Source organism: Momordica charantia, assembly GCF_013281855.1.
Source record: "Momordica charantia cultivar OHB3-1 chromosome 8 unlocalized genomic scaffold, Mcharantia_2.0 BLBB01000008.1, whole genome shotgun sequence".
Classification (NCBI taxonomy): Eukaryota; Viridiplantae; Streptophyta; class Magnoliopsida; order Cucurbitales; family Cucurbitaceae; genus Momordica; species Momordica charantia.
The window spans coordinates 5100460-5128313 of NW_028275166.1; the positions used below are offsets into that span (position 1 = coordinate 5100460).

Below are 27854 nucleotides of genomic sequence, written 5' to 3' on the forward strand. Positions count from 1 at the left end.
ACAAATTGAAACTAATAATTTAAGTACATTCATGAAATTAACATTGAAAATAATGTTGAACTTTCTTAATATAAATTTTATAATTTATTCTTAAAAATTAATTTTAAAATCTTTAATTTTATCTCTAATTATAATTAATAATTGAGCCTAATGTTTAAAGAAATAAAAATGTAAAAACATATTGAAATTAATAATTAGATGCATGGATAAATTTGTCACTGTGAAATAAATCTATATATTTTTTATTACAAGACATTGACTTTTAAAATTTATGATTTTTCACTATTAATAAAGTTACATATTTTAAAAATTTACGACTTTATCTCTAATTATAATTAATAATAGATTTTGAAACATTGTAATATTCTAATAGTTAAACAATGTTTAAAAAAATAAAAATATAAAAAATATATTGAAAGTGATAATTGGATGTATTGTAAAATTGTTATTACAAAATAAACATATCAATGTTCTTCATTCAAAATATTAACTTATACCATTTGTGATTTTTCATTTTATTTTCACTTTTATTAATAATTAAACAAATTTTAAATCAAAGTTCAAATACACAATGAAACCAATAATTTAAAATTAATTGAATGTTAGAAGTCTAAATATAAAATTGTTGTCAATTTATTTCTAAAATTAATTCTAAAATTTATGATTTTATCTTTAACTAGATTATAACATTATTATTATTTAAAAAATATATATTATAACATTATTGAACTATTAAAATACTGTAATTTTTTAAAAATATATTAAAACTAATTATTTCGTAAAGTAAAATGATAAAATGTGAAAACAATGAATATAAAATTTTTGTCAATTTATTACTAAAATTAATTCTTTATCTTTAACTATAATATATATAGGAAAATTTTGTCAAATTTTAAAATCCTTTACGTTAAAATTATATTTAAAAAATAATTTTAAATTTTATGACATTATCTTTAATTATAATTATTAAGAATAAAAAATAAAAAATTTTAGAATTTTAATAGTTTGGTAGCTTCCTCATGACTAGATCTAAGAACTATCCATCCCTTTCTAAATAAAAGAATAAAAAAAAAATTCTCTGGTCTATTTTTCTATTCACAAAACTTTGCTCCTAATTTTATTTTTTCTTTCTCCTTTCCATTTCCTTTGAGCGTATCACAGTAAGAAATTTTTTTTTTAAATTATAAAGTAGTGTTGTCTAACAATTGTATAATATTATATTTTAATTAATAATTATTAGTTTGATCTTCGAATATGCTTCAAGAAAATAGTCTCAAACATAAATAATATTCATTTAGAATAAATAAATTAAGTTACAACGTGCAAAGTACGATAACTAGTACATAAAAATATTAAAAAACTCAATCATGAAATATACAGATTTAAATTCATAAATTTTCGACTCAGCGAAAGTAATTTATGTTTTTGTTGAACTATTGACCATGCATTATTTGTGATAATATTATGCGAATAAATTTAGTTCTTATCAACTATTTTCAAAAAATAATTTAATCGACTAAGACACTTGGTAAACTTTTTAGTCATCGAAATTTGGAATCAATCGTTGGACACATTTGTAACAACATTTTAAGGGAGAGAATCTCAATTATAATCTTAAAAATAGTATAAAAAACTGATTAAATATTTGAAGCAATGTAAATTACTTATAGAGCAACTTGAAATTTTTTTTTAACAGTGACATTAATCTTTACCTCTTATTCCCGTTAGACTTGAAAAAATAAATTGTACACGTATACTAGAAAAATAATAATTAATGTCACTGTTACTGACATTAAGTATTCTTTCCGATACCCGTTTTCGGATATGTGTACAATTTTAACATTTGTTAAATTGGTGCTAAATTTATAACTTAAAACTTGAAAAAATAAATATTCAAATATATTTTTTTTAATTATTTATTTTGAAGACTTTAGATGTCGTTTTGTTTCATAATCTTTAGAGCTTATTCAATTTTTAGTTCATACACTTATTAGAAGATAGTAATTTTCGTGTACTTCATTATTGTGTGTAGTTGTATAACAGATAAATAGCATCACTTAAATAATGGGAGGCAAATATTAAATGACAATTATATTTCTCTAACGCCGTCATTTTGATTATTTAAAGGAAAGATGACGAGTGGATGAATAAAAAAGAAATGTCAGTTCGGGCCAAGGCCGAACTGGAAGTTTGCATAGTGGAGCGCATTTCAAAGAACCACTTCCTCTACTAAATGCGTGGTTTCCTCTTTCTGCATAGTTGAAACGAATGTCTCTATCTCTCCACGATTAATTTTTTCATCCACTCTAAATACCGTAACTAAGGTGGCTGGTACACAAAAGCTAATTAACTTCTATTTTGACAATTAATTACTTAGCATAAAAACTAACAAGATCGTCGGAATACTAACTTGTTTTTGCAAGTTTATTTGTCTTGGTGTGTTCTCGAAGATTTATTGTGATATTTTTCAGTACGAACACCATGTATTCTTAATATTTTACCTTACTCATTTGATTGCTTATTTAGAATATTGTACATTTTTTTATTGACAGAAAATACAATTTCAACAAACAATGACAACAATAATGTAGTTTGTTAAAAAAAGCAACAATATATTTTAATTAAAAAAGTTAATACTTAATATCATTGCAGTTTCAAAATTAGTTAAAAATAGTTTTTAAAGCTGACCATATTTGTAAAAATTACGTGAAGGAAGTAGTCATTGTAAAACCGAATTTCACTATCGGAAAAATCCGAAAAGACAGGTGTAAAGTAGGTAAGTCCATTAAGTGACATTTGTGAAGCTAAAAAGTTACCGAAGCGGGTAAATAAATAGGGGTGTTGATAGGGTGAAGTGGAAGATCAAAAACTCAAAGGCAGTTGGCGGCGGATGAAGAGGGGAGTGAACTTAACGACAGCTATATAAACTATTAATAAAATCAACGGTTGGGATGGATTTAGACGGTTTGATCTAAGGGTTTGAGCAGCCACCGCGTCTACAAATCCAGCCATGAATCGGTCGTTTCGTGATTTGCATTTGTTTTCGGCTGTTCCACCCTAATTGAGCCTCCCCTCCCCTCTCTCTCTCGTTTATCTCCTTCTTCTCCTTCTTCTGCGGTTATCAACGTCATATCTCACCATGGATTCCATCCCTCACTATCTCTGAAACTCAGATTCGAAAGCCTTTTTCGTGTTCTCACGCTGTTGTTCCCTTTTCCGAATTTGAATCTGTAATTTGTTTCCCTTTTTTTCCTTCCAATTTTGAGCGGTAGAGAGAAGATGCCATCCAACGGCCCTGATTCGCAGCCACAGCAGCAGCCGGCGCATCAGACAGAGCAGAATCAGCAACAAAACAAACAGCCGCAGCCGCAGCCGCAACCGCAGCGGTGGATGGCGATGCAGTATCCGGCAGCGGCGATGATAATGCAGCATCCGATGATGCCGCCGCAGCATTACGTGCCCCCGCCTTCGCCGCACTATATGCCATACCGTCAATACCCGCCGCCGCATCAGCTTAACGGCCAGCAGCATCAGCCGCCCCACCAGGGATCCACCAGCGAAAACAAGACTATTTGGGTCGGTGATTTGCACCATTGGATGGACGAGAATTACCTCCACAGCTGCTTCGCTTCCACCGGCGAGGTTTTGAATTTACTATTTCGATTTCTGTTTTTATGTTAGATTATTAATGTACACTGATACGTATGTAGCTATATTATTATTGTCTACATGTTTTGGATTTGTTTGGCTAATTGTGCTAACTGTCACTAGAGTCATTTAGCTTTCTCAAAATAGATTTTTGATATATTTTTTTTTCTGATGAAACAATTTAGGGCTGTTCACCAGCTAAAACATTACGTATGGAAGTCATTGTTTTTATAGTCAATCTTAACAGGTTTACTATTTTTGTTACGTGAGATTGTTTGGAGAAATTTGTAAAACTCTTACTTGGATCTGTTGTTATTATCAGATAGGATGCTTTATTTAATTCTCGAGCATTTATCATCACTACAGGTCAAAGCTTTTTAGCCAATCACCAATGCATTCATTTGTTTTATTCTGCATTCCAAAAATGATCCTTTATTCTATATATGTTATGTTTTTGTTTCTTGTGACGTTCCAATTTCTGTGTTATATGGTGTGGAAACTTTATTAGTTTCCTGCAGTCTCATTATCTCATTTTGTTTAGGATGATTAAGTAAAGAAAAAAAGAAAAAGAAAAATCAAGTAGTGCAAACATGTAGGAGCATACGAATATGTTGGAGGCATGTAGTCCCCTTTACGTTTCCTAGACCATCAAGCATAAACACTCTAGTAATTTTATTGAAGTGAACTATGAAGCAGTCTGGTTTTGCTATTTGATACTTCATTTTGATTTTGAGATTTTATTAACAAAAATGTATTGGTGATTATGCACATTATACGTATAGCTTGTCATCATTTGTAAATGAAAGTATTTTGACATATACTTTTTCAATACAATTAAATTTGGTACCAGCCAAGTTGTTCTTGTTGTGCCTGTGTGTTTTTGCGTCTTTTATATTATGTTTATTTGTATTCCTTGTTTGTTAATTTGTTTAATTTCTTAGACTATAATCAGGGAGCCTTTAGGAGATTATGTGTTTGTTGTCTTGTGTTCTTCTTCTTGACACTGTTTATTATCTCCTCTTTAATCACATTTCTTATGTCCCCAAGATTTTGTTAACATATTTCAGTGTATGTGCCATCACCCACCTGCTACATAATTATTATATACATGCAGATTTCCTCCATTAAAGTCATTCGTAATAAGCAAACTGGTATATCAGAAGGCTACGGATTTGTAGAATTTTTCTCTCATACAACAGCGGAGAAAGTTCTGCAGAATTATTCTACAATTTTGATGCCCAATACTGAGCAAACTTTCCGGCTAAACTGGGCAACATTTAGCACTGGTGACAAGCGTTCAGAAAATGGTTCTGATCTTTCTATATTTGTAGGAGATTTAGCTGCAGATGTTACTGATAGTTTACTGCATGAAACTTTTGCTAGTAAATATCCATCTGTCAAAGCTGCAAAAGTTGTCTATGATCCAAATACTGGTTGTTCAAAAGGCTATGGCTTTGTGAGGTTTGGTGATGATAATGAGAGGTCTCAGGCCATGGCTGAAATGAATGGTATCTATTGCTCAAGCAGGCCTATGCGCATTGGTGCAGCAACGCCCAAAAAGTCTTCTGGATATCAGCAACAATATTCTTCACAAGGTACATGATATTTTATTTGTGTAATTATTTGCCTATGAACAACACGTATTGCAATATAATTATCATCATGTCCTTAAAAGGACATTTTGTGCCGGGGACATCACAATGTCACATATATGTCAAGGTTTCGTGTAATTTTATAAAGACATCAAGACTAGGTGTGTGTTTGGAATGACTTCTGAAAAAAGGGTGCTTTCTAAATAAAAACAGTTTTTCTATAAGCACTCTTGGAAGAATGATTAATATAAAGTGTTTTTAATATAGCTTCCTAAGTGATGACTAAAAGTACTTTTTAAAGATCTACTGTGTTTGGTAGTAAATAAAAGGCAGTTTTAAAAAAAGCAGATCGGTTTAAAAATACGTTTTGAAGAAATAATGTGTGAGATGATTATCCAAACGGTGACTTTAAATGATTGGCACTTCTGTCGTTTAAGCACAAAACGTGTGTTTAAACTAATTGGCATGTGAAACTCACCTTAACCTTCGGCAAATTAAGCTTCTCATGCATTAACAGTAATTTTATATTGTCTTGATATTAGGATATGCATCAAACGGTTCATTCACCCATGGACACCAATCTGATGGAGATTCTACAAATACAACAGTGAGTTTGGTTGCTTTATTTTGTCTTTGTAATAGATTTTATTTGCCTACCTAATTCTCTCTTATTCTTCCCTTTTCTCATTTGTCTTGGCTCTTGGTTGCGGGGAATGGATGTGTGTAAAGATTTTCATTGGAGGGCTCGATCCCAATGTTACTGATGAAGATCTTAGGCAGCTCTTTTCTCAGCATGGTGACATAGTATCTGTTAAGATACCAGTTGGTAAAGGTTGTGGTTTTATTCAATTTGCGAACAGGTAAACTTTACAAGTTAACAGCTTCACAGCTACAAGTCGTTTGATCGTATACGAAGAGTAGTTTTTTATTTCCTTCGTCTATTTGAATTACTCAACTATCCTTTAATTCTGCTTGTGTAGAAAGAATGCTGAAGAGGCTTTGCAGAAATTAAATGGAGCTGTGATTGGCAAGCAAACAGTGCGTCTTTCTTGGGGACGAAGTCCAGCAAATAAGCAGGTATTTCTCTTTTGTGTAGAAAATATACAACTACCTCATTTTCCAGGTTAGGAGATGGCTTCTGGATAACTGCCTTTTTTTTCCCCGCAAAACACATCTCTGCCGTCTTCTGGCGAATCTATTTACTTACTATGGCAGTTGGAAATTCTAGCATTCCTTTATCTACCCTGTTTGTCTTATTGTATTCAACTACAACTATCAAGCACCATGTAATAATGTAATAATTTTAAGGAACAACTGGAAACATTCTTGTTGAATTATGATACCAAGATTTTAATTTTTTTAGTACAGAAGAGGGGTGGAGTGATTCAGGGGCGAGGGATTCGAACTCATGAACTCTACTCATGAACTCTTGGTCAGAGATAGATGCCAATTACTAATGAGCTTAGCTCATGTATCAAGATTTTCTAAATAACCTATATAAAATATTATTACATTCATCATTTAGGAGGTAAGAAAAACCCTTCTTTTGAGATCCTCGTAGTTTAGGAGGGGAAACCCTTATGATGTAGAAGCAAACTCTCCTTTTGGCTTTCATATGACCTTGTTGATTCTTTACTACATTGAAAATACAGAGTTAGAGAAAAAAATGGAGGAAATAGAAGGAAATACTCTTATAATTTTCTAGGTGATGATTGTATTATGTCTATTTAGTTGCTTCAAAATATTGGGAATGTTGGTATACTAGTAGACTTTTATGTCTCCATACTCCGATTATCTTAACGAGTACTATTCTATTGACAGTACCGAGCTGATTACAATAATCACTGGAACGGAACCTACTATGGAGGGCAGGTGTATGGCGGATATGGATACGCCCTGCCGCTACCTTATGATCCACCAACCATGTATGCTGCCGCTGCATATGGAGCTTATCCTATGTATGGCACCCATCAACAGCAAGTGAACTGAATGTAAGGCAAGGCAGAGGAAAGGATCTTCGGTTCGAATACGAGGCAATTGTCCCGCTGGAAGCCTGGGGTGGGCAAATATTCTACGTTTTCTCTGTAGGATCACACTACTATCTATCATGGGCAAAGTTGCTTCATTTCTGAATGTTCAACTTTGTTCTCGAGGTTTTCTATAAATCCCTCCATCCGTGGAGCGGAACCGAATTTTGATGGACTTAGTTATGTAGAATATGATTTACTAACTATTCGTTTGAGACTGCGAGAACCAATAAGGAACTTAAATGTTTATTAGAATATATAATGTTATGGCTTGTAGCTTTAGTTAAGATTATTCTGCACTTACTATTCAACAGTGTAGCATGAGTTTGAAGCCTACCATAGTTGAGATTGTGGTTTGCTGTTTTGTCCTTGTCCTGTTATTTTGCTTGTTTTTGGGAGTTTTGAAATGCTTTTTTTAACCAGGTAACTCCAAAGAGAGAATCAAAAGCAATATCTCTCAAAAGGCTTTTGATGATCGTTTCTTGCAGGGTTTGGGAATTATCAAATGGTTTCCAAGTGATGGTATTTTGTGTCTACTCTATTGTTCTTGGGAAGAGGGATTTGATATTTTCCATTCTTGGAAGCAAAAATTATAGAGTGATCAAAGGTAGAGACTAGCAAAGCTTAATTTTGTTTTTAGAATTGTGATGATATTTAAAACAGGTTGGCTTTCGGTTGTTTGTTTTGCATAATGGTTTTTAAAATTATTATTTTGTGACTTGATGACTGCCAAGACTGTTATGCAATTATTTGAAAGTTTTAGATTTTTCTAAAAAAGAAAAGAAAAGAATAGAAAGGGCTATTCATAAAAAGAAATATAAAAAGTGACAATCTTTCGTAAAATAGAATTGAGTTTTTGAAACAAATGTTTTTAGATAAAGTATTTGTGTGTATGGTTGGGAGTAATTTTGGCTTCCCAAAAGTCACTTTTGATATTTTCTAAAATTTACTTGTATATCATGATAAAATATGACTAATATAGACATAATATTAGTAATATTCATTTTTTAGAAAGGGTGAAATGCTTCTTTGTTAATTTAAATATTTTTTACGATTTTTTTAATAACAAGATTTTCTAGAATATTCGTTGTTAAATTTCTTGTTTTTTCATGAAAAGACAAACATTTCCAACATCAACATTTAAAATCTTGGTTACGATATTTTATAATTATTGATGCGTAAATTTGGTTTGATCCGTTACAAAATATCACACCAAAGAGATTTGACTTTTACTTGCAAAGCAAAGGGGTTTTTACGTGGGCTAAATGTTAGGAGAAAGGGTCATTGGCCCGTCTTCACTAAATGGACCTATGCTACGTTGGTTCGTTGGGTTTATAGATCTGAGCTTCCGTTCTTTTTCTATAAATGGTCATGTCCTAGATCTTTATATCTTGTGATCTCCTAGACTTGGTCATACTTTGGATCTGATCATGCGTTGGACTTGGTTATACGTAGGATCTGATCCTACCTTGGACTTGGTTATGCTTTGGATTGGATCTCATACCTTACACTTGGTTATGCTCTGGATTTGGTCATACCTTAGACCTGGTTGGACCTTGGCCTGGTGAACTTGTAGCTTCCATGTCGGGTATAACTTAACAACAATGATATGCAAGTGATTTAAAAAAAATATATCAAAAATGATTTTTGATACTCTCAAACATGCCTTGAGTGAGTATAAGTTAAAAAGTACTTTTAGTCTTCACTGGTTGTAAAATAATTTTCTTTTTAATTAGTATGGTGATTTGAGTGAGATGTACCCTCAGCTGCTGTGTGTTTCTATTTAATTGTTAGTTTCAAAAACTTTCAAGCCCTCTTCGTTATAAATATCCACATTTTGTATCAGGCTATGGAAAGTTGTTTGTTTTTGTTTGGCAGTGCTACAGAAAAACCATGGATGAGCTTGTTAGTTACTGGGGATAATGTGATCCCAATTCTTATAGCTTTTCAAATTTAGTGGTCAACAAAGTCTCACGATACAAGATGGGTGTGGAAATTTTTACAAAGGGGCAAAATTTTGCTTTCTAACTGTGGATTAAAGCCTATTTGCCATTTATGTCTAATAAGGTAAATTAAAGTTATTCATGATAAATCAATTTAAACATAGTTCAGCTTATTAAAGTTCGATCCAATAATGTTGAGTTCAAATCCCTACTCCCATATTTTACTAAGAATAAAAAATTATTTGTAAAGGTGACAATTACGTTATGTGATGTGACAAATAAAAGATTGATCCAGGAGTTTGATAAAATATAGTTTTAACCCATTATTTTTTTTCCACAATTTGAAGTTTCTCTGTATACATGTTTGTTTGAATTTCTACCACAGTTGTTTATTTTAGATATTTGTAAGTTCCCATCCATCATGATATTAAATTTCTATTGACATAATATTTTCATATATCAATGGAGTTGAGAACGACAAATTGTCATTTTCTTAGTATTGAAAAAAAAATCAACAAAATATCACTAATATAAATATAATATTTATTTTAAAAAAGTAATATCAATGTAATATTAATATTAATAATTATTAACTTATTTAAAAAGTACGAAGTATTTATTTGTTGATTCAAATATTTGTCATGATTTTTTAAATTTCTTAAAAAATATCTATCTACATATATATTTTTATCGATATTTTCATTAACATGTTTAGAAAAATGATATCGAATATAAACCTTGCCATGAATTCTAGAAATGACATATATAGTTAAAAAGATAAAAACAATAAGGGAAACTTATAAAAAGTTAAAAAAAAAAGAAATTAAAATTAAAGGATAACAACTAAAAATTTAACTTAACCATATTATTTATATTTATTTAATTTTCAAAATTTTAGTAATTTATATTTAAAGAAATTCCTCAAAAAAAAAAAAATAGAGAGAGGGCTTAGATCCTATGTGGACGCTTACAAAAGTGTGGCTCTGATTAAACCATCAACCGTTAATCATCACGCAACTGGCCGCCGGGCCCGGTCCGCAGATTCTGAGCTGGCATGTGTTTCAATTACAGGACGCACCACATCCTATAGTTTGGCCGGGTGATTAGGACGCAAATCAGAAAGTAACCGACAATCTCCATATTTTAATTTCTTACAACAACAATAATAATTATAATCGGGAGCTTAAGAAGAAAAAAAAAAAGAAATAATCCCCGCCGTCCACTCTTTGTCCAAATTATTTAAAAGGAATAATAATTTAATTAAATTGGGCGGGCTCCTCCGCAGCCCATTACGATAAAGTTAATGCTGATCCCCAATTGGAAAGGGACACGTGGCTCATGATCTTTTTACCTTTTAAACTGGGAAGAATATTTTGGATTAATTAATTGCATAAGCTTTCTCCTTCGGGGGGTCATGAGTTTTGTTATGTTAACATCTGGCCTTCCATCTCTGTTTTTCATCTCCGCTCAACACGTTTCCCATGGCTCCAGTTTCTCTCTCTTCTCTCTCTTCTCTCTCTCATCCGCCTTCAGTTGTTGTTCCTTCTCCTTGTCTGCAACTTTGCCGGCGAATCTTACTTCCCCGTAGAACGCCTTCTTGTTCCTCCTCCGCTTCGATTCCGACGACGTCTTCGTCAATTTCGGCGCCTAAAGTAGTGGTTACGAGAGAGCGCGGCAAGAACGGCAAGCTCGTTAACGCTCTGGTAATTTCTAGCTCTCTCTCTTGATTTTGTAATCTTAGGATGCAATATTCTGATTTTAAATTTGCTTTTTCTGTCTCTTTTTTTTGTTTTTTGTTTTTTGTTTTGGCTCATGTGTGTTTGATTCCTTGAGCCTTTTTTGAGATTCTTCTTCGGCATTGTGTTCATCTCTTGAATACACGTGGTGGACCGATTTGTAAGTCCGCGTGTTAAATGTGGATATGATTGCTGGCTGTTCGAGTATTTTGATTTGTTGTTGCCTTCTCAAGTTCTCACCTATTGTCTAGATCTTTTTGAAATACTTCATCATATTGAGAATTGCTTTTGCTTTTACTCCGGCTGAAACATTGCTGTTCTTTTGTCTTTTCGGAGGAGAACGGAATCGAGCAATTTAGTGGACGTATCTTGACGCTGCGATAAGTTTTAACTGCAATGGTTTAAAGTATCAATATAGTTTCGGTTTTCCAAGAGTTAAAATGTATTCTATCGACAGTCGTGAGATAAGAACGTCTTTAAAATTGAATGAGCTGCGTTATGATTTAGAATAGCCTTGGTATGAGTTCAATTTCAGTTCCTAGGTATATTAGGAATCATAGAACCAGATCGTATCATTCCAGAGCTGCACGTGGTGGTAATCTATTTGTTAATTTTATTTCCGGTTCTGATATAACGGCTTCTTTGTAATAGATACACTGGAATACGAGTCTCTTGAAGCATTGATACCAAAAATATTGATATTCTCTTTATTGAATCAAGGAAATGCACAAGTTCTTTTTCTCCTTGTCCTGGATACTGTACTTTAGTGGTGAATACTGCCCGAATAGGCGAAATATTTGTATAAAATTACCTAACCTTTTGAGAGGTCAAAGATTCAAATTCCTACCCCATTGTTAATTAATGGCAAATTCTCACATTGTAGTTTAGCTAGAAAACTGATCTTTTATGCCCAGAAGAAATAATTAGGGTTCAGGATGGAGAATATCCATGATGGTTTATCTGGCACTCTTGTCCATTATCATCCAGTAATGGATAAAGTTTTAGACATAGACATATTATTACATAGCTTAGAGTTACGGATGTTACACCCTGCATATCATTGCTTCTCACCTCATTTTCCCTTTTACTTTTTATATTTTTCCCTTCATTTTAACAGCCTATGCTATAGTTGACCTCTTGTGAAGATAAAATAATGAGAAAGCATAAAGTGGCCTTGATTTTTTTGCTTGGATGTGTGCGCTACAATCGAATTTTTGATGTGTGAATCAAATGTAAACCGGACGATGTTGATATTCCTGATGTGGATCATAGGCAAAACATGGGATAAACTGTTTGGAGCTTCCCCTCATCCAACACAGGCAAGGTCCTGACTTGAATAGACTACATTCTGTACTTGGTGGTAAGTCCTTCAAGATTGGTTCTCTCCCCTTTTCCTCTTAAAAAATCTCATTGTTTTTGGTGAAATGATTCTCTCAGACACACACACGCACCCACATAATGATGCAGGGCTGTTCTGCTGGAATTTATTTGACAGTAATATTATTTAGTAATTTTCAATGTTGAACAGATAATTTTAGATGCCCCAGTTTGGGTTACAAGCTCACACTGCTGACATTTATTCGAGAGTAATATTATTATTATTATTATTATTATTATACAAGAAACCGAGTTTTCGTTTAGAGAAATGAAAAAATATACAAGGGCATACAAAAAGACAGCCCAAACAAGAGTACCCTAGAGAAAGGGGCTCCAATCCAAAAAAAAAAACACCTAATTGATAATTACAAAAAACTTTAGAAACCAACCCCACAAGGAAATATTGATTGTAATACGATCCACTTTACAGTAATATTATTTAGTAATTTTCAATGTAGCACAGATAATTGGAAGACTAATTAATGGACACAAGCCTTTACAATGTTCTTCTGTTCATTTACAGATTCTGTATTTGACTGGATTGTTATAACTTCCCCTGAAGCTGGCTTGGTGTTCCTAGAGGCATGGAAGTAAGGTTTAGAACTAATTCACTAGACTCTCACCAGTCTTGTATTTTACACGATATCAAATTTAAAATTTTGATTGTTGTTAATTTTCCTAGAACTTTGCAAGCTTTAAAGTTTCTTGAGTTTTTTTTCTTTTTTTTTTTTAAAAAAATCTGTTTTGAATATTTTTTTCATATTCCATCTACAGCAATTTTGGGAAACTGATTTTCTTTGTATAGGATGTTAGGACTTCAAGAAATTTATACCTATCATACTAGGTGATCTAGCTCTTATGAATTTATTTAGTACCCATTTCATTGAATGGTTTATCTCAAGTTATAGGTGATCATACCCATAGCAGTGCCATACTACCATCCGTGTAAAATAAATTATTACACAGTATGAGTACATTTTTGGACCATTGTTGTTTCAACCTGTATGGTACATGAGATCAAGTTGTATATTTCAAGTTAAAATGCATTTTTTGAGTCAACGGGTGTTTTGGATTGAATTTTCCTGCTGTTGAATTGTATTTTGCATTGTTGGTTATATGTAATCAAAAACTACAATGCACTATTTTAAAAAACTGATACAGCTACCAATTAAAGATTTGATAACTATAATCGGGAGTAACTTTGTAATGTATGTATTCAAGTTTGAGTAATTTGGTGTGAAGAATAATCCATTCTATTGTTTCCCTTCTTTCTTTGAATCCCCAACTAGAAGCACACAATTGGTACTTCACATTATGTTTTCCATTTGGGCTGCTTTGCATCATCCTTGAGTGATAGCTTCACATTATTTTGTTCCTTAGGGCTGCTGGAATGCCAAAAGTTAGAATAGGTGTTGTGGGAGCTGGTACGGCTAACATTTTTGAGGACGTGTTGCAATCATCAAATCAACTGCTTGATGTGGCCTTTGCACCCTCAAAAGGTAACACGCATGTATAAATCACTTCTCATGCATGATGCATGAAAATTCATTATTTGTGGATTGTATTCGTTTCATGATGTTATTAAAGTTTTTACCTATATCATTTACTTACTCTTTTAAATCAAATCGGATTATGAAAAGACCATGAAAAAACAAAGCAGTATGGAATATCAGAACTACAAAAACAACAACAAAGAACTACGTCAAATGAATTGTGTAGTATTTGTTCCGACAGTTTATATTCTCCACTCTGCTATGATGGTTGTTCAACAATCACAATTTGGTAGGTACTCGTAAATTCACAGTAGATGTTAGTCGTATTATGTGTGTAGGTATCTGGATTTAAGTTGGATTAGAATCCTTCAATAGCGATGCATGGCTGTAATACAAATCATAATTTGAATCATTTTTCTCCAATTATCTCTTTCAGCAATAGGCAAGGTCTTGGCTTCCGAGCTTCCAAAGTTAGGGGATACGAAGTGCAGAGTCTTATATCCTGCTTCTACTAAAGCAAGCAATGATATTGGTACGCAACTTACCTTTTTTATTCTAGTTTCTGCACACTGAGGGTTATTTGGCATCAGATAACGTGGCAAGTAACAGTGATGTTCTTTTTGCGTTAAAGCATGCTATCATGTTTTCTCATTCAATAACTATAAGAATTTAATTTGAACTGAAAGTATTTGTTACTTACACTGCTGGCTTGCAGCTAGCAATTTTATAAGGTTAACTGGAGTAGTTACTCTCTGTGATAAGTCCAATTTTTCCAGTACCAGTAAACCTAATTTCCACATTTGGAATGTCAAGATACTTTTAACTAGACGAATAAAGTTGTAATAGCATTCCCTCTGATCAACTACAGACATTTATGTTTTAAATTCACGTGAAATCAGAACAGTGAAGAATTATTATGTGGATAGGAGCTTTTAACTGCAAATTTGTTTTAGGTTCCAATCACAAAATATAGGGAGCTTCCATTTTGAAGAAAACTAAGGAATATGAAGTTATTTATACTAATAACTTTAATGTGGGATAACGGTGCTTGGAACTGGCTGCTGGCTTGTATCAGTAAAATCAAGATTTTTACATTTACTCTAGGAATATCTCATATTTCAGATACCGACTGATTTCTCTGTTTGTGTATACAGAGTTTACTAACGTATAAGTAGGGCTAGGACTAGGAGTAATTTGAACCTTGGTTAGAATGTGAGTTGAGTTATTACTAATAGTAAGTAGTAACAGTTGGGATGTATATAATTGAAAATTAATAAGATATTTTATATCTCTTATTCTCCCCCATTGCGCAGTATTATATTTCATTTTTTATCAACTGAACTGGCAGACCTCAGTTTTACTTACGCTTTAGTGGAGACTTGAATTTTAATGTCAAGTGATCTTTTGCAAGCATCCTGTGGCAATCTTGAACCACGTTCCCTTGTATTATCTGTTACCCACTTTTTAAAAATAATATATTGAAGTTTTAAGTACTACTTTTGTCACGTTGTTGCATCAGTGTGAGTTAAAGCAAACAATAATGCCGTTGAGAAATAACCTTGGTATCCCTTTTTGCAATCTGTACAGAGGAAGCCCTTTCGAATCGTGGATTTGAGGTCATGAGGCTTAATACATACACTACGGTAGAGTATTCATGATCCTTGGTATATCTCCTGTTATTTTTTATATGCATATTCATCTACATGATTCTGAGAAAAGTTCCAATAAACATTTCTATTCCCCTCCCCCTATAATTCAGTGAAAGAACCAAAAATAGCAAAACCCACCCACGTGAAGCAGCAATAACTGCAGATACTTGAAATGTCACATGGGACTCTTTTTTGGATCAACAAGCTAAATACTTAAAGACAAATAAGTGTAGTACAGTGGACCTTTTTTATCTCTCTCTGTTTTTTTTTTTTTTTTTTTTTGTAAGATAGTTGACTGAGCCATGGACACTAACAGTGAAGATTTAGGAGAAACTTATAAGGAGATGCTAAAGTACACAACTAAATAGAAAATTAAGATCAAACAGAACTTGCATTTAGCTTGTTGTAGGTCATAATCCCTTATTCTTGCATCAGAACTTTCAGAGGATAGAACCATCAATTAAGTTTAAGGTTTTCATTGTCTAGTAACTTGAACGAGTACTATATTGATCACTCAAACACGATTAACTTTCGTAGGCATCATAATTATTGGTGGTATCTTTCAGGCACCCGTTGATTACGTTGATCAAACAGTTCTAGAGCAGGCACGTTCATTGCCTGTCGTCACAGTGGCTTCACCTTCTGCAGTTCGGTATGACATCAGATTCTTTTTGTACGATAGGGAATTTGTAACAATTAATTAGTTCGTTTTAATTCGTCCTTGACATTACAACCCTGTTGCAACAGCGCATGGGTCAATCTTATTTCAGAGCCAAACGAGTGGGAAAAATCACTTGCCTGCATTGGAGAAACAACTGCTGCAGCTGCAGAAAGATTTGGATTGAAAAATGTTTACTACCCCAAGAATCCTGGCCTTGAAGGGTGGGTGATTACATACTTCAACTTTACATCCTTTTAGTTGACGCATTTCTCTTAATGGTTCAAAAATTCCGTACTCAACTATCTTTACCAGTAGATAAAAATCTAATGCTGAATGTACAAACATGACCAAATTGAGATTGCAGGTGGGTTGATAGTATATTGGAAGCACTAAGAACAGAAGCTCAAGTCGTTTAGGTCATTTTCCGGACTAGAAAATCATCTACACTTCTTTTCCACAATTTAAGGCAGATCCAGGCGGAGGCAACAATTGGTTGAAAAACAAAGCATCTCAACCACTCCATCTTCATGTGAGGATCATTGTCCATTTGCCTGAGTTTTTATTCAAGGTAAGCCAAAATGAAGTTTTTTCTGTAGTCCTACATAAAATTATCCCATTGTATGTCCACTTCGATATCAAATAATTAATGACCCTTGTCCTGTTCTTTTTGTTGTTAATAGAATGTAAATGCTCTTCAATGGAATAGGTTCTGCTTCATTCTCCAAAATCCCTCTTTTTCTCTCTTTTCTTTTTCCGAACTTTAGTTTGAAGTTTAGTCACTTCGATTATTGAAGTTTCCGCGAACGGTTTGCAATTCACCTTGCAAATTAATAGAAAGATTAAAGCAGTAGCTTCTCTTTTGAATATAGATAAATGGTTCAAAAGTTCAAATACTATTTTGGTTCTTGTAGGTTCATTTTAGTGTCTATACTTTCAGAACTTCTAAGGTGTGTTTGAGAGTGATTTTGCCATGGTAAAATCACTTTTGACATTACCAAAATCTTTTTCATTTCCATGGATCATGTTTGGCAAATTTAAAAATTGATTTTAGGGAAACATAAAATTACTTAAATTTGATTTTTAAGGTATCTTTTGTGTGGTGATTTTGGAAAATTAATTATTCTTAAATATCTTTTTTTAAAATCACTCCCAAATACACTCATAGTCTGTACTTTTAAAAATTGATCATTTTAGTCTCTATTTATAAAATTTTAACACAAATTTTATATATAATATAAATATTTTTAATACAAATTTATGGTTATCTCTCAAGAAATTTAGTGAGTGAACTGAAAATGAAATTGAAGGAATTAAAATAGACATTTAAAAAGTACAACAATTAAAGTACAATTATATAAATAAACTAAAGTTGAAAATACAATAATTAAAATAGTATTTAAATTTTAAATCTACCGTATCTCATATATTTACAACGGATAGTATGACTCAGCAAGTTTTCCATGAAGAGATGCAAACCTTGATGTGAAGTGTTTTGATTTTAACTTATTGTATTTTCTCATTTCAAATCAAATTTCGTATTTAAAATTGTCGCCGCAGCAGAGACTCAAAAGCAAGGAAAAAAATGACAATTTAAAAACAAAACAGTTAAAAATATGGAGATAAATTTTTTTTGAAATTAACAGTTTACGAGGACATGAACTAGTATGCAAATTTATGAGTCATTAGTACAACGAGAAGCAATATATATGCATAAAATATAAATAGATAATAATGAATTACACTCTCGATCATGATTTATAAAGGCAAATACTGGTAAGATGCACTCTGGCAAAAGAAATATTGTATACTTCTTAAAAGATTTTGAAACGACTGGCATCTATAATTTTTCGTAATTCAACTAATTGTTGTAATTCATAATTTAATGAAAACTCAATTCACATGTATCATTGTATATTCATAAATTCTGTTGAGACTGCACAAGTTGATTTGTTTTAGTAAGAGTTTGACTTGTATATTCAACGTGTTTGATCAAACCTTGATCATTTTATTTCGTAAATATCCTAAGTGAAAATATACTAAAACTCATATGGAAGGAACATATGTAAAACCCTTCCGTATGCTCATATTAACAAATTCTATATCGACTTTATTGAATTAAATCTTAATATTTTTCATATATTAATAATCTTTATATAAATTGAATGAATAAAAAAGAATTTACTAGAAAATACTAAACGGTAATAGAAATGTTTTGGTTCAATATGTGATCAATATGTAAATATTAAATTAACTCCTTATTTCTTCGTTTAAAGTTATTCCAAAAGATTCAATCAATTCTATTTCTTTTATTAAATACATCGAAATTAATATTCATTCATATGTTAATTTCTTCTTAAATTTTGAGGGTTGAGGGTTGTGTCTAATTAATCATTGAATTTTTTTTTAAAAAAAAACGTCTAATCAATACTTAAACTTTCAATTTATGTGTGTAATATATCTTAAAACTTTAACTTTAAAAAGTCGTCTAATAAAATTTTGAACAGTATTCAATAGGTCTTTAAACTTTAAAAAATATCTAATAAATAAGGACTGTATTGGACAATAAATTAAAAATTAAAAGATTTATTAGTTACAAAATTCAAAAGTTACCTATTAGACAAAAAAAAAAGATTTAAAAAGAAAGATTTAAAAAGATTTAAAGAATTGTTAAATACTTTTTAAAGTTCAAGATGACACACTCCCATTTCAGAAAACCAAACTTGTAATCTAGGGGGTAATGTTTCTATACTGTGTTTTTCTTTCTTGATTTATTAATTATACCAAAAATATGAAAGATGAATATAATTCAAAGGAAATTATTCATAACGAAGTGCTGAGACTTATATATACTACAGCTTCAAATTTTACAGATTTACATATAGTTGTTATTACACTAAATCGATAATCAATTGAAATCATATTCGAACAAATAATGCTCATAAATAAAATTAATTCTTCCTGAAAAAAGAGATCCAAATTACTCATTTTGCAACTTCCCTCTCTTCTTAATACCTCCATTTTATGTTTGCTAAGAAAAAGTTAATGTAGTTATTTTCCTGCACTGCTCTCATAAGTCTGCTTTCTCACCAAAATTCTTTAGATCGCTTGACAATTATTTTGTTTTTTGTTTTGTTATTTTAAACAAGGCTTAGATTATAATTATCATCGACGAAGAAATTCACAGGCTAAATTAAAATACCATACAATACACATCGGGTAATTAGTTTAGGAAATTTACCTTGCGTCAAGGTCAATAATGTAATCTCCATTGTAATCTGCAGACGAAACAAAAAGAAAAGTTTCCTTCAATGCAGATATATTTCACAAGCCCTTATCGGAGGCAAACCAAAATTTAGAACATATCATCTACCTTCGAACTAAGACTGCAACTATCTAAAATAAAAATACGTTTCAGAAAAAAAAAAAAAAACTATCTAAAATAAAAATCTCCGTCTGCTGATGGCTACTTGGACTTTCTGGAGAAAGCAGAAATAGAAATAAGGAGCCGTGATGCTTCAATTGATTGATGGTGGAAAATGTCCCGTTATGAAAATAAATATCTGGATTCTCGCAATCGTGTGGATTCTAATAGGGAGAAGTCGCTTATGGAAAAATAAATTGCATACGTCCGCGTTCAGGAGACTAATGGAGTGATCGAAATCATTTTGAACAAATTAAAGTTAGTAGAACAAGAATCTTAACATTAACCGATCTTTCCTTTTACGAATAGTTGAAAACTGAATTCAGAAACGGAGAACAAAAGAAATTTCAATAACAGAAAATCCAAATTTGAAAACCTGATCATGAAGTTAGTGATCAAGAAATACACAAGATCGAGAAAAAAGAATAGGACAGAAGAGATTTGACTGTAAAGAAAAGACGAAAAAGATCGATACGCATACGTACAGAGATATCCATTCCATTTGACATCTCAATTTTCAAGGAAAAAAAAACCTCGAATTATCGTCATCGTGGACAACGAGATTCAACGACTGCATCGATGATGCGGTGGAAACTAGTAAAAACGCTTTCCCCAAGAAATTGAAGCCAAACATCAAAATTAGCTCCAAAATAAAGCAAATGTAATGTAGAGACCTAAGATCGGCAGCGAGAATGCTTACAAAAATCCTAGATCAAGAATAACAAAGCGAACGAAAGGGAGAGAACCTGAGATCGGCAGTGAGAATACGGCGTAGGGGAAAGTTTCAGATGCAACCAGCGCTGATAGAGGGCGTACACCACCGTTTCCAAATGGGAGCGAATTTGAAAGGGGCGGGAATGGTTTTATAGGGCCATTTTGGCATATGGGGTTTGGAAGTTAATTGGGCCGGGCCCGAAACCTAGTAATACTATGGGCCTCGATTTTGCTGGATTAAGGCCCTAAATGCTGACTTAATTTTAGGGGTTTTACCCCAAATCCCTAATTAAAATTAACATATCAAAATCGTAATCATTTTTTTAAGTCTAATAAATTTTTGAGTTTAATATCGAAGGGATATTCAAACCTCTAAATTTTTGGTTGGAAATATATTCTTGGAACTTTTCTCAAGTTGTTTTACTCTTCATCTAATAGACTACTAACATGACATTTCTTTCCTCTTCTCCTCTTTTTTCTTTTCCAACAAACCTAGCCGTCGTTGTTTAATAATGCTCACCACCGTCCCACTAACGGTCAAGTCTTCCTCTATGCTAACCCTGCCTCTGCCATCCAAATTTCAAAGAATCAGTTCCATTAAAAAATGTTAATGTTATATCTAATAAGTCTCTGAATTTTAAAAGTGTTTAAATGGATCTTTAAACCTTCCATTTTGTGTTTATTTGCCTATTTTATACATTTTTAAAAATTCATAAACCCATTAAACATAAAATTAAAATATTAAAACTAGACATGGATAACATAACATATAATATTATTTTAACTTTTAATGTTGTATCAAATAAAAATTGACAATTTGAATGTAGTTCAATATAGGATAAAACGTTACTAAATGTCAAACATTCGAATTTCCACCTCCTTTTTTTCTTTCCCTTGTTTGGAATACAAACCGAATGAGAAATCATATTTGAACTCCCGACTTCAAAAAAAGAAATAGATGTCTTAATTAATTAACCGCTCAACTATTCTCATGTTTCCAATCCACCATGTTATTAAGCTAAAAAAAATATAAAAATAAAATAGTGATGGTGGATCATATTAATTAATTAATTTCTGAAACTTTAGGGTTTAGAGATGAAGGTGGTCCAGTGAAAAAAAGTAGAATTTTATTCAAAGTAAAATAGAGAAGAAAAAAAAAACTTATCGTCTGCTTTATCTTCAATTAAAGTGGGTAGACAACTAGACAAGTCTCGTTCAAGATAGGACGTTCTCCTGCGGCTCCAAAGAATTTTGACATATTGATTGCATGGTGCACTGTGTACGTAATATATATATCAGATGGGCGCATAACTAATGCTTGAAAATGATAGATACTAAAGAAAATTGCTTTTGGCCTAGAATTAATAACATTACATGTTCATTCAATAAGCCAATATTTGGTTCGTAGTATAACAAATAACTATTTTTTTTCCGAGTATAACAAATCAAATAACTGTCAATCCGAAAATAGATGGTAGATAAAACATTAATAACTTTCTTTAATTTTAGGTTATTTCTTTATAAAAAAATTGAATGTTCAATTCTTCTCTAAATATATTATGAACTTAAAAAATCAAATAATTATATGTTATTACGATTGACCCATTTTGATTGTACTAATATACTACTTGTTACTCTAATTGTTTTTTTTTTTTTTTTGAGAAATACTTGTTACTCTAATTGTTAAAATCCTATTAAGTAAATCTGAAAAAATATTTGAGTAATTAGCAATCTTTTATCATATTTTAGTAATTAATAATTACTTTAACTGGGAAATATAAAAATTGTGTTGGAAATTTTTGGATACAAAATAAAATAAATAAATAAAAAGGGAAGAGTGTAAACAAATAATGGGTCAAAAGCCCAAACCTTTATTTTTAGGTTTCACGTACTCATATATATATATATGAGTTTTATGTTTTGTGGGGAGTAGCCGTCAGAATTTGAGGGCAGTCGAATTAGGGTTTTTGGCAATAGTTTTTGTGGCAGTGGCTCGGGGGTTGGCATCACAAATTGGGGATATGAAGATCATTTTTGTTTGGGGTATAGTATCTTGATTATATTTGTGAGTTTTTCTTTCTTGTTCTTAAGTATTAATTGTGTTAAAATACTTAGAAGTTATGGGGCTTTTGTTAGGACCTCCAAGGGATATTCTTGGAGAGAGTTATTGTATTCAATCCTTAAACAATTATTAGTGAATTATCCACATCTGAGTGGAAGTAGTCTTTAGTGGTGAATTAGTATAATTTGTTGTGTCGTTATTCTTGTGCTTTTACAGTTTTTTTCCTATTTGCATATTTTTTTTTGTTGTGCTTGGATATTTCTATGGAAGGAGAAACTGTTAATTTACCAACAAATTGTTGTACTCATTCCTCAACCATGTCACACTTGAATTATTTTATAACTTTTGGACCTGTAAATAATTTGATGTGTTGTCTTTTTTAACTTTCGAAGATCCCGTTCTTATACCATCTTAAAATATCTTTGAAAATATCTTGAAAGATAAATAAATCACCACTAAATCAAAAAAAAATTAAGTTGATAGATTAGGTAATTTAATTTATATACAGGTATTTCAATAGAACAAAAAAGACTACCTCAAATAAAAGGCTATTTTTCATTGAACGAAAATGATGGAGCAACAGCCAAATAATAGGAACACGAGCAAACCAAGAAGGCAAGTTGAATAATTTGAGAAATAAAAAGGAGGTAGCGTTATCCATTTTCGTTACATGCGATGTGAGTAATTGAGCCCCAAAAGTCAAGCTGGTCCCAAAAAAAAAAAGAAAAAAAGCGCACCGCCCGCTCCCGCCAAGAATTCAACAACCATTGTTTGACGCTGTAGATAACGACAAAAGCCCGCCCGCTCCGGTTCTCGGCAGTGCCTCTTGTGGGTCGGGCCGACCGCCGATTGGGTTGGAGGGGGACACTCTGGTCCCACTCCCGCCCAGCGCCTTTCTTTGTTTTTGTTTTTATTTTTCTCTATATTATTATTTTTTTTTATCGTCGTATTCGTTATTTGAAAGAGTTTTAAAATGTCCATGTACATGGAAGTTTTGAGCTGTTGAATTGAAATTATGGGATGTTCCTTCCTTAGCAAAATAAATTATGGGAAGTTGATAAATACAATGTCAACAAATAATTTTGGAATAAAATTAGACTTAGAAAATTAGTTGTTAAATTATAAGTTTAGATATTGAGCTTTTAGAATGGTGTCTCCTTGGAAGGAGAATTTTTAAACCTAATTAAATTATCAATGAAAAAAAAATTAGAAATTTGCACAAAAACTCAACAAGTGGAAATCAATGTTAAATAGGAAGGAAATGACAATATTCGAACACAAGACTTTATCCTTTGTCTCATACCATTTTAAACATGTTACATCATCAATTAACTCACCAGCCTAAACTGATAGATTTTTGGGCAAATCTAATCATTAATAAAATATCAAACAAAAAAAAGATAAATGGTTGAAGTATGAGGTATAACACCTTGTTCCCTGTGGCTCATGAATTCTACTCAGTAACTTCTTTTAGACTCTGACCTTTAATAAAGGGCAACATCAAGATATAATATGAAACTGCTCTTCAACTACGCTAACCCACCACCACTGTAAGGCTAACCCTAGAGAATCTCGAGACGTGTTAAGTGACCAATGAGTGGTGCCTACCTATCCATGCTTATAGAAAGAGAGACAGACTTCATACACAAGTACGTGAATATGATATTGCTTGTCTTTAGACTAATAGCTTGAATCCTTACCAAATAGAGTGTCAAAGTATTTTCTTTCTCTATGCAGACTCATTCTGCACTCTCCAATACTTCATTCATGCTTTTTGTGATCAGACTCCAACATAAATATGTCTAATAGGTATATAAACTTTAATGTGTCTAATAGATCTATATGTTTTCAATTTCGTGTTTTATAGGTCTCTAAAGTTCAAAACTTCTAAATAAGTTTCTTGAATTTACAATTATGATCAAGTCTTTTACAATACAATATTTTTTCAAATTCACAAATCTATTAAACATTTTTTTAATTTCAATATATATAAGACATAAAATTAAAAATTTATGTCCGTTTGGTAACATTTTTATTTCCTAAAATTAAAAATAGAAATATACTGGGTAAACATTTATTTTTCTTGAAAAAAATGAGTTTAATACCTATAAAATGTTTCTTATTTTTATTTTTAGCATGGGCTTACAACGAGACTCAAACCTGCCCTTAGGGAGGGAGGAGACATACTAACCTTTTGCAGGAGCAAGAGACCGACCAACTGTTTTGATTAATATAGCATGATTTATAATATTTATTCTAAGGCTGCCTATGGATAGGAAAAACTAAAAAAAAAAAAAAAAAAAAAAGAACAAAACTACTTTTCGTAGTTTCCAAAACTTTGCCCATTTTTTAGAAATATTTCTCAAATTTTAGAAACGAGAAATTAAATTACCAAATATGTCTCTGTTTCTAAAAAATGAGAAACATAAACGTTGCCACACAGATCTTAAAGAACTTAAGATACTTCTTAAAGTTGAATGTCTTATTAGGCACAATGTTTATGGACTAAACTTGTTATTTTACTAAAAGTATTTTAACCAGTAATAAGTGAGGATCTCAGTTGAAACGAGCATAGCTCAATGGTAATTGTCATATATTTCTAACCAAGAGGTTGTGAAACCGATCCCTACCTCCACATGTTGTACTAAAAAAAAAGTGAGGATATAGATTTTATTTTAGTTTAGAACGTGTATACTTATATAATTAGAAGAGTTATTTTAATTTGGTTAGTCCACGCCAGGTATTGTTTTTTTAGTACAACGTATGGAGGTGGGAGATCAAACTCACAATCTCTTAGTTGAAAGATATATGCTAATTACCGCTAAACTATGCTCGCTTTAGCAAGATATCGTTAACTTTGTAAGGTTATGTTTTATAATTAAGTGATGTAGCATTTAGATTTGGAGAATTGATGAAATTGAATATTTCTCCTCCAACTGTCCTAATACTCGTTTCAATTTAGTTATTTAGGCTTTTGTTTTACATATGTCTAATTTTGCAAGAAAAAAATTACTAGATATAGTCGAAAAACAAAATTATACAAGCTTAACCTCAAAAGTAGCTGTTCTTTTTCAATTTTATTATAATTTATATTTACGCTTTTGGTAAAGTTTTGGTCGTCCAATTTTGAATTTTTGTGCTCGCCCATGTGTTTTAGAGCCGTTTGTCTCTGCTATGGCAGAAAATGGTGGGAAGTTACCCTGTAACAATTGATGGTTTTTTTTATTTTTTATTTTTTTACTTTTGAGAAATTTCAAAAAAATCTATATGTTGTTTCGTTTGGCAATTACAATATTCTTGAAGAATAAGAAGTTTAGTGAGAATATATAAAATATTATTCTATTTTAACGTATTTTCATGCATACTATATTTATAGAACAAATTTAATTATTTTCGTTTCAAAATTATAAATTTATAAATAATAATTTCAATATGTACGATCCTAGGTGATTAATCAAATTGTTGCTAGTTGACATCCAAAGCCTTGCTGTAACTTTTGAATCTATTTCCTTCTTGTATCTCCCTCAACAAACCGCTAATATTTCGGTAAACAGGACTCATTTCTTTAGCCAGGTATGATCTTTTCCTTATATTTTTATGAGCGACATCTCCACAAATGTAACTGCATCCATTTTTAGTTACAAGTTTATCTTCTCATAAAATAAATGTATTTATATATGTATAATATTACTAAATATCATTTAAAAAAACTAGGATTTTTATTTTAACCTTGTACTTGTAAATTTTAAACAACCCTTAACTTGAATTAAATGTGTGATTAATAGCTTCAATTAGTTAAGTTTACCTTCTTTTTTAAGCAATGAAAACCCTTATGAGTAGAAAATACTTTTTTTTTTTGGAAATTGATTTTTTAAAGTTTTGTTGGATGGTTTTTTTAAGCTCAATTTCAACATTTTAGTGTTGAGTTTTAGAACTTTTTAAATATATTTTTAAATTTTGTAGATAGATTTTGGTAATTTCATGATCGAATGAGGGATTGTTTTTTTGCTCGATCTTCAGTATTTTGACAGATGTTTATTGAATTTATTGGTTATTCCATTAGTAATTTTCCTAAACTAAATATAGATTAATTTAAGTTTAGGATTTGATAAAATTTAAAATTTAAAATTATAACGTTCAAACAGAAGCAAGTTGACACTTGACAGGGCAGAAAAATGAATTATTCCCTAAAAATAAGTAAGGTCAAATATTTGTCATATAATTTTGATTAGAAAAAAAATTCACACTGCCCATAGGAAAATTTTAAAATCCACGTCAGAAATTGCCAGTGTGGGGGACACTACAGTCTACAAGTCGGTGAGCTACAGTGAGCTGCCAGCTGGATTATATTATTTTATATAGCCTTAACCGCTCAACTGCCTCGCAAAACTCGAATCACGCTCCAATGGACTGCAAGAACTGCCACGTGGGTTGCTCATTGATCTGATCGGGTCCGTCAAAATTACAAGCGAAGAAATGCAGCACGTGCCATCACAGGAGCGTGAGACACACGATCTTCAAAACGAACGATTTCCCAGGCACGTGTGATTTACGCCACACTGGAAGGGAGTGGGAAATGGGAATGAATAGTCCGTTGGGATAGGCTCGAAAGGTCAAAGGGATTCAACTCGATTCACGTGAGATTCTTTCCAGCCTGGTGTGGGTCCATCTGGCGTGGAAGATGTTCATGCCGTATTTTAAAATTAGCTAGCTTTATTTAATTAATCATGTTTTTAATCTAATCATTATTATAAGTTTTATTTTATTCATTTTTGTTTCAGTAATTTACTCAATTGAATATATCTTTTTGGGATGTCCACGGTAATTTTAGAATGGTCGAGTTGGAGTCACGTCAAGAACATAAAAATATGATTTTAAAAAAAGTCCATATAATCTCTTAAAATAATAACAAAATTTGTTACCTAAGGTCAATTTCATAACTTTGTTTCTTCTGTTTTTGAAAACCATACATTTACCAATATTTTCTTTGTTGGTTTGCAGTTTATTCTTTCAAAAGTCCCCTTTTAAAATATAAAGGGTTAATTTTATTTTAGAACTTTAAATTTTAAAGATGAAGAAAGTATAGTTGTAATGAATTATGAAGGGATTTTGTTACCTGGGACTGGCAGGAGAGGTGAATGTAGGGGAAGTTGAATTTGGAATTTACAGCTGTAAAATGTGAGAAAGTAGTCAAAGATGGTAGGCCCTGGTTGGTGAATTTTTTTAAAAAACGTTAATGTTTTGTGTTAAACAGCTCTAGCTGTACTGTCATGTCCTAAACGCCACACCCATAAGCGGCAAGCGCCACTCATTCTGCGTGAGGGTCTTAGGGAATGATTTTATTATTATCTTCCTTATCTTCCGAGATTGAAAGGTTCCATTCAATTTCCACTCTTGCCCCTATTTAAAATATCAATTTAAACCATTTATTAATTTAAATATTTAAGTTTAGAAAATTGTATTATTATAATATCAATATATAGGTCGAAACTTTTTCTTTTTTAATAATTGTTGGCGATATAAAATAATTT

The 27854-nt window shown here is 31.7% G+C and overlaps 2 protein-coding genes and 1 long non-coding RNA gene across 3 annotated transcripts; 2 read left to right on the forward strand and 1 right to left on the reverse strand.

The window, feature by feature from the left end:
- The first annotated feature begins 3016 nt into the window (after window positions 1–3016).
- Window positions 3017–7554, forward strand: LOC111013897 (polyadenylate-binding protein RBP47). Its single transcript, XM_022288447.2, has 6 exons — window positions 3017–3642; window positions 4763–5243; window positions 5783–5847; window positions 5970–6100; window positions 6221–6317; window positions 7062–7554. The coding sequence occupies exons 1-6, from the start codon at window positions 3280–3282 to the stop codon at window positions 7227–7229; spliced, it is 1305 nt and encodes a 434-aa protein (XP_022144139.1). The 5' UTR covers window positions 3017–3279; the 3' UTR covers window positions 7230–7554.
- A 3067-nt stretch (window positions 7555–10621) lies between these two features.
- On the forward strand, window positions 10622–16843 carry HEMD (uroporphyrinogen-III synthase family protein). Its single transcript, XM_022288448.2, is given in 12 exon segments — window positions 10622–10652; window positions 10655–10681; window positions 10684–10913; window positions 12219–12306; window positions 12847–12913; window positions 13704–13822; window positions 14253–14348; window positions 15404–15459; window positions 16032–16117; window positions 16213–16347; window positions 16491–16539; window positions 16542–16843. Coding segments are annotated over 12 exon segments (999 nt in total). The 5' UTR covers window positions 10622–10624; the 3' UTR covers window positions 16560–16843.
- Window positions 16819–20415, reverse strand: LOC148209414 (uncharacterized). Its single transcript, XR_015792731.1, has 3 exons — window positions 20294–20415; window positions 19365–19401; window positions 16819–16945 (listed from the first exon to the last, which is right to left on the reverse strand). It is a non-coding gene; the product is annotated as an uncharacterized LOC148209414 (long non-coding RNA).
- Between the last annotated feature and the right edge of the window lie 7439 nt (window positions 20416–27854).